Source organism: Pterocles gutturalis, unplaced genomic scaffold (assembly GCF_000699245.1).
Source record: "Pterocles gutturalis isolate BGI_N339 unplaced genomic scaffold, ASM69924v1 scaffold16054, whole genome shotgun sequence".
In the NCBI taxonomy this organism is placed as follows: Eukaryota; Metazoa; Chordata; class Aves; order Pterocliformes; family Pteroclidae; genus Pterocles; species Pterocles gutturalis.
The window spans coordinates 4,111-20,037 of record NW_010136006.1 but is presented as its reverse complement, the minus strand read 5'-3'; the positions used below and the strand labels follow the sequence as shown (position 1 = coordinate 20,037).

At 49.0% G+C, this 15,927-nt stretch overlaps 1 protein-coding gene across 1 annotated transcript; it reads right to left on the bottom strand.

Annotated features, from left to right (window-relative positions):
- Positions 1 to 1,671: 1,671 nt before the first annotated feature.
- LOC104468120 (tetraspanin-15-like) lies at positions 1,672 to 15,343 on the bottom strand (the record flags this gene model as incomplete). The annotated part of the gene is made up of 6 exons (XM_010082144.1): positions 15,323 to 15,343; positions 14,669 to 14,743; positions 11,563 to 11,658; positions 6,923 to 7,036; positions 2,341 to 2,394; positions 1,672 to 1,788 (listed from the first exon to the last, which is right to left on the bottom strand). Coding segments are annotated over exons 1-6 (477 nt in total), but the record flags the coding sequence as incomplete, so codon positions are not given.
- Positions 15,344 to 15,927: the final 584 nt, after the last annotated feature.

Here is a 15,927-nt window from a genome sequence, read left to right as displayed (position 1 = left end):
TTCGAGCCCTTCGAGCTGCTCATCACTGAGGTTTGATCCTAAGGAAAAGCAAGACTTGGAGGAAAATCGGGCAAAACCCAAAGCAGGACTCAGGACGTGGATCACAACCCCAACCTTCTCCCCAATTTTTCTCCCAAGGGGATTTGCAGCTCTACAGAGAGATGACAAACACCCAAGGGTCAAAGATGAGACAGGTCAACATGTTCGCTCTTCCCCACGTTCAAGGCGTTGTCACTTCCCCATGTCAACGGTGCCAACCCTGCCCCCTTCGATCGGCAATTCCAAGGCGATATTTTCACCCCAGCTTTCTGCTGGCAGCTGCTGGCGATGAAGCTGTTCCTGGGCTGACAGCTCCTGACAACACAGATGCCCATTTAGAACTTAATTCCCTTCAAAACTTGACAGAATCAAATCCGATTTCTATTTAAAACCTGGAAATCATGAGCAGATGGGAAGAACGAGGTTCTTCATCTGAAGAGCATGCCAAAAAAAAAAATCACAATGCTCGCTCAGAAGCACTTGATATTCATCAAGCCTTCACAACCCTTATTGCCATCTCTGGTTTTTTTCCTTCCCATCCTTCCCAATTAAAAGCATCCCGTTGGCAGGTTAATGGGCAACGCAACAGGCGGCTCCTGTAATGGGCTCTCGACACCCTGCGAGGCAGATGGAAGCGGTTGCCTCCATCACGGCGCTTTTTCACCCCGGTTCTGTGCCCGTTCCATTTCCTGGTGGCAGCACAGCAGAAGTCTGTTGCTCATCTGCATGTTTTGGAGAAAACACTTTAGGAACGCGGAGCGTCACAGCTAGGATTGGGCACAAACCTCCCCCATCTCGGTTTTTCAACTGGACCATCAAAGAGGAAAGTCCATCCTTTGAAAAATTAGCTCCCCACGCCATGTATTTGTGTAACAGCTTCTGCTTTATTCAACCACTATTTTACCTTTCACTGCAAGTGGAAACAGATAAAAAAATAAAATTATTTCATTCCCATTTAGATAAAACTGGAAAGCATCACCAAATACCTCCAGTGGCAAAATGATGAGATAAAAAGAAAGCATTCGCTTGTGAAAACCAAAAGGAATCAAAAAAAAGGATCAAATCAACAGTAAATCATCAATATTTTGTGAAAAAAGGATCTAAGAGAGATATTCAGCTCCTTGCTAGCACAGTGCCAACAGTGCTGCAAAGCTGCAACCCACAATTTCTCTCCATATCGAGTATCTGTGATGAACAGCTTCATTACCTGGGCTGGAAAGTTGCTTGGATCCTCAGGCATCGTTAATGGGAAATGGATTTCATGAGGCATGGCAAACCCTGCTAAATTTACGATTATGGCGTATTTTGGTTAATATTTATGCTCTATTTGAAGAAGAGCTGTAAAAAGAAATGTAAAAGGATTCTCTGCCCTAACATATGCACGCCTTCCTTTTAGATGCTATTACGTGATCAATAATTAGATTTCAGGAGCGTGTTACGAGCCAGCCGGCACCGCGGTCGTAAATTGATAATTCTAGTCCGGGTGCTCTCCAAAGTGCTGTGACGTTGCCGCCCGAGATATAAATCTCAGCTGTACGTGGAGGGGAAAAAAAGAACTACAAAAAGGAATTATTTCCCTCCTGCAGCACAGCGAAAGAAGCCGAGAGGACACCGACCGGATCCGCCACGTACCTGTGGAAGCAGCAGGGAGCAAACGATGCCCAACGTGGCCTCAAAGTTGTCCTTGAGCCAGAGCCCGACGGCGTGGATGCAGCCTCGCACGTGGATGACGTTGAGCAGCTCCAGGCGCTGGAAGAAGAGCGAAGAGAAGCGTGATGGTTTTTGTTGAGATGTTGGGTTTGGGGGGTGATGTTATTTCTTGCACTTTTTCCTTCTCTCAAGCCAAAGGAGAGGCATGAGAAGTGTTTGGGAATTAAATTTCTGGAATTGGATTGTTCCTTGGGTTTTCTTGCCAAAAAACTGTCCCTGGGAGCTACGGCCCATATGCACGGAGATACTGCAGCTCTCTGCCGCGATACAGCCCCGTGGCCACCCCCGAGGGCCTCCAAATCAGCTTCTCTCCTACGGCCGAGCCTCAAAACCCAACGGAGGAGCAGCATTTCCCGAGGCTGATCCAAACAAGCCAAAGCCTCCAGGGACCACCCACCCATGTCACAAGCTTGCCCACGCTCTGTGACACTGAGCAACACCCCGGACGCCAGGGAAAGCAAGAAAAATGGATTTATAGCCAGCTACAGTAACAGCCGTGCTGGGGGGGAAGAGCCTACCTGCGAATAACCCGTTCATTTTAGGGGGCTCGGGGAAGGAGAAGGACGTAGGAAGGAAACAGCCAAGCGTTACCTCTTTATCGAGCGTCCGGTATCCACACAGGGTGTTAATGACTTCTCCAGGGACCTGGGAACAGAGCATTGGTGGACAGACTTAGCTCGGAGAAAGCCGAAGGGGAAATATAAGAAATAAGAATAAAAAATAAAGAAACAGAAGAGCTCACCCAGTTGCCTCGACCACTCAGCGTAGCATGAGGCAAGCTGCTACCCTGGAACCTCGGGCTCCTTTGTGCCCAAAGGCAATGCTGAAACCACGCATGTTGGCAATAAGTTGTTGGGTTTTTAAGTTCGTTGGTTTTTTTTTTCTTAAACTACTTTTCTCTCTGGTTTCTGCTGTTTCGGAGGATGCTCAGGTCCTCCCAATGCTTTTCCAGTGATTTGAGCTGGGACCACCTCCACATCACGTGAGAATTTAGCAAAGCAGCTCTTTCAAAACATCCCCTTGATTTTCTCTTTGTTCAGTCATGTCTCTGTTCACAATAAAGGGAACTTCACAGGGATTAAATGTATTGAGCTCTCTAGAAATCAAGGGGGAATTTCCCCAAAGTCTCCCAGCACTTGGATTTTAGACCCCACCAGTGCTTCGCTCTTTGTTGGCCAACAATAAAAGTTCAAGATCTACAGCTAATGAGGGAAATCCCGGCCAAACGCTGCTCTTCAGGACCTTTATAAAATAAAATCAAACCTAATTCCTCTGCTTCTGTCAGGAGGGAAAAGTGGAACGTTTTGGGTTGCAAAAACTGATTTTTGCTCATCCCAAAAAAAGCGAAGCTGGAGAGTAGCTCCGGCACATCCTGAGCCCGCTGGGTACCTTGTACCTCTCGGGACTGATTTTCTGAGGGTTTGGTTTGGGTTTTTTTCTGGCTTGTTTCATGGAGCGAGCAGCAGCTCCCGTAACACCATATATTTCTAAAAGGGCTTTGTGCCCATAAAATAATAACGCGCTGAAATGATTACGCTGTCAGAAAGATGGTTTTGACAACCAGTAAAAGCTCCTGGACAACAAAACAAAAACATCTTGTGCTTCGGAGGCACAGAGATGAAAAAGAGAAATGTGCCCACTTAGGTGTAAATTACGCTTTCCTGCAAGACACGGCATAAAAGCAACGAGCACCTCCAGACAGAGCCTGGCCGTAAAGCTGCAGCGTGTTCCTCCGGTAATTGGCAGGGAAATTAATCCAGCGCTATGTTACCGAGAGCTCCTGGACCCACCACATTTCTCAGGGCGCTATCGCAAATCCCATCTCTCGCTGCTGCGAGACACATTTACAAAGCAGGCAGAGTCGAGGAGACTAATTAGTGCCTGTGCATGTGAAGGACGAGCAGGGAAATCTGGGGAGCAGCGGCAAAGGATCCAGCGGCATCACGGAGAGATCTGAGCTGGGGCTGGGAGGGAGAAATGCCTTCAGCACACGGGGAACCTGCGACGCTCGTGCCTATCGTGCTATAACAGAACTTGTAAATGACCAAGGATCTGTCTATTTGGTTTACACTTTAAAAAAAAAACCCACAACGTTTTTTTAATTTTTCTCAATAGTTTTCAGTTTTCCTTGCTTTTCAGACTCGCTTTCACGGACATCGCAGGACCCTTGATGGTGAAACACCGCTGAACGATGTCGGGCTCATTGAACGCCTCTGGCTACGGCACAAATCCATCCCCACTTCTCCTTTTTGCATGAAATAACCAAGGGTTTCTCTGTCTGAGTAACTCCCTCAACACCTTGTGTTGGGGAGGGTGGAAGATTGGAAAGCCTTGACGGACCTTTGTCAAGGTCTTGCATGCAAGAGAAGGTTGGAGCTGAATCAAAATTTCTAACGTAAAACCCGACAGAAGCCTTTGTGATTCCAGAATGCATTTTGATGCCTTCAGGGATAACAGAAGAGCAACACACGCCGACGCCTAAAACCCACCAAGGGCAGAAGGCTGCAATCCTTGCACTTTTTTTTTAAACAACCGCTTTTCTCCCCAAAATCAGTGCCAAACGGCAGCGGTGATGCTCGACCAGTGCTCCGCAGACTCTGCGCTTGGCACAGGCACAGCAACGCCGCGGCTTCCCAGGAGAAGGCAGGAGTGTTGTGGAAAATCATTTCATAAAGCACCTGGAGCTGAGGATCCCGTCTCACACCCTCAGGGAAGTGTGTATTTGCCCGTTCTGTCTTCTTTGGAAGATTTTTAAGGTCTACGAACTCCGAGATGAAACTCTGGAACAGGCAGGGCATGTGCCTGCTGCCATCCCCGCAGCTCAGCCTGCCCTGGAACATGCCCCAGGGGATGCAACCCTCTTGGAGAGGCTTGTAATAGAAGAAGTATTTTCCTGCAAAACGGGGTGGTTTTACGGCTGTATTTAAAGACAAGATGAAAACACATTGCATCAACCCCCCAATCCACATTTCAGGCTCTTTCCTCCAGCCAAGGTCGCTTCTATTAGCACCTTTTGTTCTTCCCACAATATTTCATTGCCAAATGACCTCTCTACTGAAATCTCAAAGGTTCTCTAAGAGCAAAGGACGCTTCGCTCTCCGGCTTTCATTCATGAAGGCACAAAGAGAGAAGAACAACACAAGAAGCGTTTCTTACCCCACAAACCGGTGGATTCATAACTGGTTGATAACAAGGTTATTCCCAGCGAAGGGACCATCGTGTTCATCTCTACCCGACGCAGAACAATTCATACACGTGCCTGCATGGTCCCTGGAGGTCCCTCCAGCTGTAGGGCCAACACAAGAGCTTCTCTTCAGCCCTCAAGTAACTTCTTTTGGTGGAAAGGGTTTTCAGCAGGGCTTGCACGTCGCTAAGTCCCAACCAGGTGTGTCCAGAGCATCACACACATCATCTTCATCCCCAGGTGCAGAGGTGCTTCTCTCATCTTCTCAGCCCACAAGGAAAACCTCCACAACCCTCTTAACCCATTTAATATATTATTGATACCGTGTCGGGCTGATTTCTTAACCGAAAGTGCCAAAAATCAAATCTCTGAAGAACGAGGCTACATCTATCTACCTGGTTACTCTTCCTCCCAAGAACGGATTTCATTTCTCATTGAGATTTAGACGTGTTTGGTGAGGTCTCGCTTCCCATAAAACCCCTTTGGCTGTCAGAGCCACGTCCACAGGCTCTAATTCTTGAAAAAAAACGCAGAGGATTTACTGTGGACTTTCACTAGAGCATCCTCCAGCCCCAGCTCACTGCAGTGGGAAGCCAAAACGTTGCCTTATTTCTTACCTTCCTAGATTAATCATCTGTGATTTCTTACCTCTCTCGCACTGCCTGCTGCACTGAGGTCTTTTTTCTTTTTTTGCCAAATTGTCACCCAAAACCATGGGGAGTGTAAAAATACTGAAAAATGCACTTGACTCTCTCCAACACATCCTCACTCGTAATACAGAAGCCCAACGCATGAATTTCTAATTCCATCTTCAGGAGCTTTAGGATTCTTAATCAACGCCCTGATTAGAGATGACAATTATTTTGGCAGCTGATTTGCATGTCAGGCTTCCACTGACAACTAAAACATCTCCAATTTCCCTCTTTTGCCATTAAAAATCCAACAACAACACAAGATTGATGATATATTTCCCTTGTGCAATTAGCAAAGCTTGGGGCATGGCCAGGATTCAGCGGCAACGCTGATACTCCTGACGCCCGGAACCTCGAGGAGGTTTTCTCCCAGGATTATGCTTAGCAAACCCATTTTTTTTTTAGCAGCATTTATAGCATTTCTCTCCTTATCAGCCAGGGATATTGGCACTTTTTTTCCCCTTCTCCTGGCATTTTATCCACAGCATGTGTCAGATTGATGGCGCCGCGGTGGACGGCTGTATTAAACAAGACGGTGTCAGAGCACTGAGCTTCGTCTCAGCAGAAAAGCGTTGCTTGGAGGGGGGTGTCTTGATTTTCAGCTCTAAAAATCATCACGGGAGATCTTAATGGCTCTGCAAATCCACTACTGCCTCTCTCCATCTCCCTCCGACCCCACTCGCAGCGTGTCGGAAATGCAGCCTGGCAAGGGCGGCCGCTCACGAGACTTTTTTTACTCCCATCACACAAGGATGGTTCTTTATTCAAAGAGCACTCACGGCCTCTTTTTCACCAAAATGCTTAAAAACCTCCTCATTAGGAGCCGACACCGGCAAACATGATCCCTTTATACCGCCAAACCCCACAGCGGCCGGCTGAGACACATCCTTCGGACAGGAGAGCAGAGGACAGCAGCGGATCCGTGCGGAGATGCAGCCCTGTGAAGATGCTGCAGTTTCTTTCCAAAACAATCTTCCAAAACTATTTTAGATCACACGTGAGGTTGAAAAACAGGAATTGGGCCTTTCTAACAACTCTTCGGCATGACAGAAATGCAATGAATAGCCCAGGGCTTTGGTATTTATTTTGTGTTAAAACTACTACCATACAGTGCAGCCCATATATATATTTTTATTTTCTCTATCATCTCCCGCTGACGCTGTCTCAAACCACTTTGCAAGATGGCAATGCAGTTTATAAGAAACTCCAGAAATCTGCAATAATAACCATTGGAAGAGGGTGTTTTGCTGAAATATTACCTAAAACAAAGGCACTTTCCGTGCCTCGGCTGCCTCACCTTCCTGACACAGCAGGTGTAGGGCACGCCGCACGCGAGCGGCCCGCTGCCGTTGCAGGCGTGGTACTGGTTCACCTCCCAGTCTCGGTACTCATCGCCACCGCAGCAAGAAAACTGCGAAAAAGAAAGAAGAAAAGGAGAGGATGAGACGCGCGGCTGAACAACCCTCGACACCTCCAACCCACCGAAACATCTCCCCTGCGTCTCCAGCGCTGCTTTGCACCACCAGCGTTGGAGCCTCGATTGTTTTCTGCTTTCCAAGACCCTAATTAGGAAGTTGAAGACACGGTGTAAAAAACCAAAAGTGGGTGTTTTACCCTGTTTAGCCCTGTTTTAGAGGCGTGTGGCAGTTATAGATGCATGTTTCGGAGGCATCCTCGTTTTCACCAGCACAGGGAAGGTCAGGCTCATTCATGCTTCACTCATTTAATTACAGGTGACTAATCCATCCCGTTCCCGGGGGATGGAGGAGAGATGACTCTTTCAGCCCCTTGAATGAATGTATTTCTCAGCTCCTGAAGGCAGCTCGGCTAGTTGGTGTCATTCGACAAAATGCTAACGAGGCTCCGCAGCCTAAGAGGGATTTCTCTTCCCGTCAAGTTAAATTAGAGATCAAATGCTACAGCTACAAAGGAAAAAAGCTGCTTTTTTCTTCTGTTCGCACAATAGGGAGGAAAAAAAAGGAAAAAGTTTAATGAAAGTCATTTTCTGTTCTCTGCAGAATAAGAGTGGGCTTATTATACCCAGAGTCATCCCTTCTCTTGGTAAACAAGCTGAATCTTGGTATTTTTTTTCCCCAGAAAGAAAAGCCTGAAGTGGGCAGGAGAGGTGTGTGTGCTTGGTAAGAGAAAAAAACAAAGAAAAACAGGTTTTCCCCATTTCTTTAAGCATCGCACTCTGCAAGGAGCAGGTTTTTGGGAGAGGTTTAACCCTGGGAGCATCTGCTCCCCCTCTGGCTGACGGGCTGGTGGCAACTCTTGGCCAACGGGAGGAGGAAAAGCCGCCAGCTCTTGGGGTCCTCGTGGCCTCCTCCCACCCCAAACCAGGCGGACGTGGCCAGGAGCAGCCACCCCACAGATTTACAACTATTTTCTAACTTCCTACCTTTAATCCCTCTCTTGTTTTTAATTTAATTTTGGGTCAGTGAGGGAGCCCAGCTGGCAGAAGTTGCCCAGGAAGAGGAGGAAAGAAACACGCAAAGGGATATTGGGCGAGCAGGTTGATAACCCCACGTTGCAAATAAGGTTTTTCCCCATTTGCTTTTACAACTGCTCAAAAATTGCTCCAAAATCCTTATAATCAGGGCTACTAACTGCCAGGAAGCCTCACCGAGGTGTCGCCTTCTCTGCAAAGAGAGGTTCGGCCCCAGCTGCTGCTGTGCCAGGATTTATGTCTCATGAGCTGAGCCAGGCTTCGGGGTGGGTTTTACCTTCATGCAGGCTCCCAGAGCTCAGAGAAGCCTAACGAGCAGAAAAAAAAAAAAAGAGCCCACGGAAAGAGCCTTGCAGGTTGCATCCGAGGAGCTCTCCATGTCAAGGACCGCTGCCAGCACCCACGGGATGAGGGCTCATTACGGCTAAAGCCATCGTCCTCGAAGCAAAGTGCTGCAAACGAGCCACGCTGGCGAAAGCCGCCTTTAATCTTCCCCAGGAAGAAAGGAGGAGGTTTGCAAACACAACACCCTCACCTTTCCCAGATTTATTTTGAGTTTGGAGCCGCTCGGGTTTGAGCAAGACCCGCAGCCCCGGCAGCTGTTTGAAATTCAAATCCTGTGCTCAGCAAAGCGGTTTGAACTCTCCTCTTCCACCTGCACTCAGCAAACCATTAAAAAAAGATAAAGCGAGGAGTGGCGGAGAGCTGCGGTCGCTGACTTGGAGCAAACCCGGGCTTCTGAGTCACCGCGGTCTCCAGCCTGGCGTCCGAGGGCTGCAAAGGGCAGAAGTTCAGTGAAAATGAGGGATAAAAACATAGAAGTAGTATTTTCTGAACGGCAATTTATTCAATATCTCCTTGCTCACAGGCAGCCAGACCAACTAGGTGTCGACGGGGAAAACCGCATTATTTCCACCATCATCCTGCTGATGTAAAATCCCAGTGTCTGGCACTTCGGACCATAATGACTTGTTATTCTTCCTGGATGACGCTGGTTTAAGGGTGTGAAGGCAGCTGGCTCTCGTTTAAAGCATCACTTGAGAGGGTTTAAGCAAAATTCAAATCCTAAGTGTGGGTTTTGCCTGACTTAAGTAAGCTGAACCTATGCACAGAGAAGGTTTTTAACAGGGAAAACAGCAAGAGTAACCTCTAAATGATGAGAACAGGCTGCTCTGAGCTTGCGTTTTATCAAAAAAGCAGGTCTGGGTGCGATCCTGCCAGCCTGCCAGCGAGTTTTCATCCTCCTGAAGTGAACCAGGCTGCTCAGACACCGTAAAACCCATTTCCCTTCTCTTACAGCAGTTGTTCCTCTGCATTGCTCCTCTCCGGTCCCACCCTCAGGACGAAGCAACTCTGCTCTTCCACCGCTGGCACTGTGGCTGGAAATCATCCGCTAACGCAAAACCTCCCAGCAATGAGCTGCACGTTCTCGCAAAGCTCCTTCTCACGCTACAAGACAAAATGTGCAAACGTTAAAGACTTCTCAGCGACTCCACCAGCGGCTTTTCTAGCACAGAGACTTTGAGATGAAGATCTCCCCCTGAAAACTTCTAATAAAACATCAAGTGAAGCAGTAAATGGGAAAAATGTTGTAAAACTGGGGTGAGATTGTATGATAAGTGCCTGATCTTCATTTGTTTGGAGACAGAGAAACCTTCCTGCCCCATCTGCTTTATCTGCAGATCTGTGCTCCAAGCTCCTCGCCACGGCTCCTCCAGGACGGCTCCAACGCCGGCTTTCCGACTGCTTGCGGCAGCATCCATTTATCACCCACGCGGAGAGGGCTGAATTTCAGCATCCTCTTAGAGAGGTTGGAGTAAAACTTGAGAAAGATTCAGATCTCGCTCTCTTAAGACCTTCAGAGGGCTCCGGCTCTTATCGACGTGCTCGGCTCAGGAACGGCGACTCCCAGAGTCAAAAGCGGGTGTTCAAGCCAAGAGAGGGGAGCGTGGAGGGCTCCACCGGCCTTAAATTCCAGCTACATCAAAGAAGAAGGAGCTTCAGTCGCCTTTTTTTCAAAGCAAGAGATAAGATTCACAGATTTATGATTCTCCAACCCATAATGAGAGAAACCAGGTCGAGGTGAGAACGTTCAGAGTTCATCTGAAGGCAGCTTTGCCGGGCTCTGCTCTCCAAAACCAACCCAGGAGCCGTAGCATCACTGCGATTTCTCTCCCAGATCACAAGCATTTTGGTTTTTCCACTTTTTTATTTTTCATTTGCCAAATGCTTCCAGCCACGTTCATCCCTCCGGCAGTAACACCAACAACAGGGAAATCAAACATCCGCCCTCAAAACACAAGCAAACCTCCATCCCCCAGCTCCCAGGAATGGTTTCTCACCAGTGCTGGAAAGCCAAACGGTACGTTAGAGCCAACCAAGCTCGTCTGGCACGGCCACGTGCGTTACGGCACCGACAATAACTCCCAACGCTGACTTGAGTTGGGTTTGGATGTACCTGGAGGGATGGGGACGCGTCGTTGCTTGGCTGAAGCACAGCTGCCTTGGGTTTGGAGAGATGAAAGGGAAACACGTCTAACCGGGACGGTATTTTAATGTAATCCTTCGTTTAATATTTAGTACCTCAAACAAACCACGTGGTGCATAAAATACAAAGCAACAGGAGCAGCGTAGCAAAAGTTTGGGTAAAAAATAATAATAAAAAAAAAAGATTTGCGAGGATGGTTTTATCGACCTGCAGGTTGTCTGGAGGGTAGGGGACGGATCCTGCCGACTCCTGGCAGGCTCTGAGCATTAGATAGGAGACAAAATATCCAACCACACACCTAAAAAAGTGACAGCAGACTGTGCCAAGCCCCAGTACGGGACTGGACAGAGCTCCTGGGAGTGCCAGGAGCCCCCCGGGGCTGCCCATGAAGAGGGCTGGAGCTCTTGTCTCCTTCCAGCTGCGGTGTGAAAACGCCGTCTCTGCAATTCCCCCCTTGAGTCAAGGGCTTGGCCAGCTCCTGGTGACACCTCGAGCAAAAAGTCGCACCTACAGCGACCTGTCTAAGGGTGGCTGCTGCCCTGGAGCAGCTTTAGCTGAATTGTTTGATCCTTCCTCTCGCTCTGGGCAGGCTGGGGGAGCTCTCCAGAAGCTTGGAGGTGTTGGGAACCAGTTTCCCATCAAGACTGGGAAATAGAAATATCCTGCCATGGATTTATAAAAACAGAAAAGGTCCACGCCACGGTGTGGAGCAGAAGATGCTCTTTGCAGGGCACATGGGTGGTGGAATAACTCACTGAAAAAACCCTTCGGGGTGGGTTTGGAGAGCAACAAAATGACAAATTGTGCAAAAAGAGCAGTGCAAAGCAGGAAAGAGCAAGGTATCCAGGACAGATCAGGCAAGGCACCCTAGAGGTGGGAAAAAACTCGAAAAATAGGGGGAAAAAGAATGGTTCTGCTTCAGCCAGGCACGGAGTTAACCACGCATTGGAAAAGCTCACAACCAGACCTCTCTGATGCTGCCCACCCCCCTAAAACAAACCTTTTGTTGTACAAAATCCAAAATGTTCTTGAAGTCGAGGTCATCGTAATAGTGCCTGATGCCCGCCTGGATGTTGGAGTGGAAAACCGTGTTCATCTGGGGAGAGAAAAACCAAAACCACGGCTCATACGTGGAAAAGGCACCGGGAAAATATTGCAACACAGGGAAATTTTTTCATAGCAAGCGTTGCCAGCTGTTACCGGAGTAAGAATCTAACCCCACATGCTCCCATGAGCCTGTTTCTCGGGGCAAAATTCATCATTTCTGAGCTCCCAGGGTCAGCGGCACCCCGCAGCATCTCTCCGGTTCCTGCAATGCACCTTGACCCCCCCGATTTTTCCCATATGCTGCACTTTAATTATTAGGGGGAATTCTTTGAAAGCTCCCTCAAGATCTCCAATCCCACTGCAAAATGTGATTTTAACCATTGGCACGGGGCGGGGTTCTGCTGCATGAGGAGGGGCTGAAGGAGGTGAAATGGCCAAAAGGTGATTTATCCGTGGGATGAGCCGTGCAGGAGCCTCATCGGAGCCCTGGGTCACTCCTCATCCCAACAAATCATTCGTCAATTTAATCAACGCACCGAAAGGGAACGGTGCAGCTGGGCTGGGGCTCTCCCTGCTGCTCCTTCAGCCAGAGTGCCGAGGATGCTTTGACACATCAGGCACTTCACACGAAGCATTAATTGAATTGAAAATGTATTTTACAGACACTTGGGAAACTTATTAGCGAGCCAGGAGCTGAGGCTCAACATGTCCTGTGCCAAGCCCGGCGCAGGTTTGCCGTTTGATTCCTGCCAAGCAGAAATATTAATAAAGGAAAAAGGAACTTATTTTCGGAGTTAGAAGCAAGGGAAAGTTGGGGGGGGGGGGAGAAGAAAACGTTGTTTTTCATAATTCACTCTGACATGAAAATTAGAGGTTGGGCAAAGCGGGAACAGGGAGAAGAGCGTGAAAAAAAAATTAAAAGGAGACATGAAGGCACGTCAGAGCGGCAACAAAGCCTGCCGACAGCGCGGGATCGGGCGAGGAGAGATGAACAACCTTTAAGAAATTGCTCGTGTGGAAGTTCATTAAAATGTTAATTCCCAGTTTGCCCACCGGTAAGACCAACACAACAGGCAACACCCGGCTTTTCCCATTTTCTGCTTGTTTTCCCCCAGGGAGGCTCACCCCACCATCCCTCCAAGGAGACGCCAGCCTGGAGGCAGCCTCTGTAATTAAATCTTGATTTTAAAGTGGGAGAGAAATGTCGCAGGGTTAAATCTTTAAGTTCTGGTGATGAGACCTCTGCACTCCCTTCCCTTGGAGGAGCCAACCCGTTATCTCCGTTATCTCCGGTAATCTCCCCAAACCATTTGCATATCAACAGAGCCCACTCCAGTAGCTTCGAGGCCACTAAATTCATTCCTCCTCCCCGCTTATTTAATACAAAATCCAATTAAATGTGTTTTTCAACAGTTTAATAAACAACCATTGTTTCGAATGCAGATTGGTGCCTCCCAACAATTTTAGGTCAAGTGGATTCAGCGCTTGTCGGATCTCTCTTTTCTCTCTCCCCCTTTGTTTGATTTTTAATTAGGTTTTGATATTGTCCGATAAATTTAAATTAAGGGACAATTTAGGCACTAGGGGGTTTCTACTCAATCCGTGAGTATCATCACGAGGCTGCAGTCCCCTCTCCTGAGGGCACCAAGGTGTCCCCATTGCATCCCTGTGGTGCAGGATGATGCTGAGCACCATCAGGGGGGCTCAAAGGCGGAGCAAAGCAGAAGATTTCGTGCTGAATTCCACCAAAATACAGCCTCTGCTTGGCAGCACAGATTGATTTTCAATCAGAACCCAAGCAACCTCTTCACCGGTGCACCCCATTTTTTAGGGATCAGAGGGTTTTGGAGAGCTCTGGGAAGGTGCTGGATGGAGTTGGCTGTAGCCACTGTCCTCCCCCGTTGCCTCCCTTCAACTTCGGGGACACCAGGAACACAACTCCCAACCCCAACCTGTCTTTGGGGTCACCAAGCCCATGACTCGCAACTCCAACCTCTCTTGGGGGTCACCAAGCACACAGCTCCCAACCCCAAACTGCCTTTGGGGGTCAACAAGCTCATAACTCCCAACCCCAGCCTGTCTTTGGGGTCACCAAGCCATAACTCCCAACCCCAACTTGTTTTTGGCGTCACCAAGCACACAGCTCCCAACCCCAACCTGTCTTTGGGGGTCTCCCAACCCCAACCTGTCTTTGGAGACACCAAGCCCATAACTCCCAACCCCAACCTGTCTTTGGGGTCACCAAGCCATACCCCCCACCCTCAACCTGGCTTTGGGATCACCAAGCCCATAACTCCCAACCCCAACCTGTCTTTGGGGTTCATAAAGGACAGAACTCCCAACCCCAACCTGTCTTTGGGGTCACCAAGCCATAACTCCCAACCTCAACCTGGCTTTGGGATCACCAAGCCCATAACTCCCAACCCCAACCTGTCTTTGGGGTCACCAAGCACAACTCCCAGTCCCAACCCATCAGCCTGGGCAGGTTTGAAAGCATCAAGCTGTTTATGCAAAGGGGGATCAATTTTTGGAGCCCGTACGCAGGTATTTCAGAGGTTGTTCTCCTGCCCTGTGCATTCGTTGAGCCAGCAGAGATGGAGACGAGCTATTTAATCGTTTCATCGATTCCGAGGGGAAGATTAAATTGAAGATGGCAGGGTTCCTTCTGCAGAAGGCGGGCAGCCAGAAAGGACATTCGTTGGAAGCATTTACCATCTCGCCGGCTCAGCTATAACTCAAAGCTATCCTTGCAAATGCAAGCCAGCAGTTAACGTCATTGAGGCGAGGAGCTTAATGAATCCTCAAGAAAAAAAAAAAAACAAAACAAAACCAACAGGGTGTTGGCTGTGAACCTGCACAGGCAGCTGCAGCTGTGGGTGGTGCTGGAGATCCATCGCAGCCCTGGAGCACGATGGGCAGCCCCAGCAGAGCAAGAGCAAGGAACATCTTCCATCTGCAGGGTGTTCGCTAACGGACAGTCGAGGATTTTCCTCCCCGATGACATGCGGGGCTGAGGTTTGTCACCGTACAGCACCCAAAGGCCTCCTGATTGCACCCACCTTGTTTTCAAAGATGATTTCGATGAATATCAGCAGCAGCTCAGTGAGGAAGATCGCCAGAAGGACCCAGAAGAACTGAAAGAGAAAAGAGAAAGGGAAGGATTAGCCCTGCCCCAAGCCAGTCTGGGGTGTCTGTCGGTGGTTATCCGCAATAAGGGAGACCTGGAAACACAGAGCTGCTTCGAAATGCTTGAAAAAAAGGAAAAGAAAATTAGAAATGAGATCATTTCATTACAAACTCCCCAGGGAGCTGCAAATCGCTTCCAAAGACCTTGGTCCTACCAGGGAAGGCAGTTTGTTCCCTTGTAGAAAGTGTGCCAGAGGGAAGGAAGGATGTATGGGCTGAAAAAAGAAACCAGCTGCAATCTGAACGGCCAAATCCTGCCAGGGGAAACGGGCAGGAGAGATGCAGCGGGAGCAGACGCTGTCTGTGGTGTGCAGCATCCTCTGTGTCGGCTGAACACCGATGTTTCCACGCCGGGCAGCCAACGGAGGATCATCCATCCCCCAGCGTACGGGCAGCAACTCATGGTGCTGCCAGAACTGGTTGTGGTGACAAGTCCAGGCTGGAAACCAACGTCCTGATGGAGCAAACGACCCGAACCAGAAGGTCTGCTGCTCGTGCAGCCCCAGCCACCAACGCTCTGTCCCTACCGGAGAGGTCCCATCGGGCATCGCACCCAACTCTGCAGAGGACGGAGAGCGAAGCTCGGCTCAGCTCGCACGTGTCTCCCCAAGGCTGCCTCTAGCCGCGACTTGGAGACTCGCCAGGAAAAGGAAGGTGGAAAGTTACCATGGGAACTAGCTAAAAATCCAAAAAGTAAGTTAAAAAAAATAAGGGAGGAGAGGTAATTTCTTATCATGACATTCACTTTGACCATTGGTTTGCAAAGGCAGGTAGCACAGAGACCTCCGTGCCCAGAAGTGATTTCCCAAGCTTGGCAAAACCAAAGCGACGCTGCACGTCCCAAAGCGTCGGGTTTCTAAGGAGCCACCAACGAGTTTTGCGCCACGTTTATTCGTTAAGAGCCAGCTCGCGCGGTCCCGCTGGAGGAGCTGCACCGCTTTCACCACCAGCTCATCACGGGCCAGCTATAATTAGGCGAGGAATCCCATAATTAAGGAGGACAATTAACCAAGCAGCTGTTATCTCGTAGGCAGGGATGGGATGCAAAATGCCGCACGCATCTAAACTGATGTAAGATGGGGTCTCTTTGGGAGGAAGCCCCAGGAGGCACGGTTCGCGGTGCATCTAGATC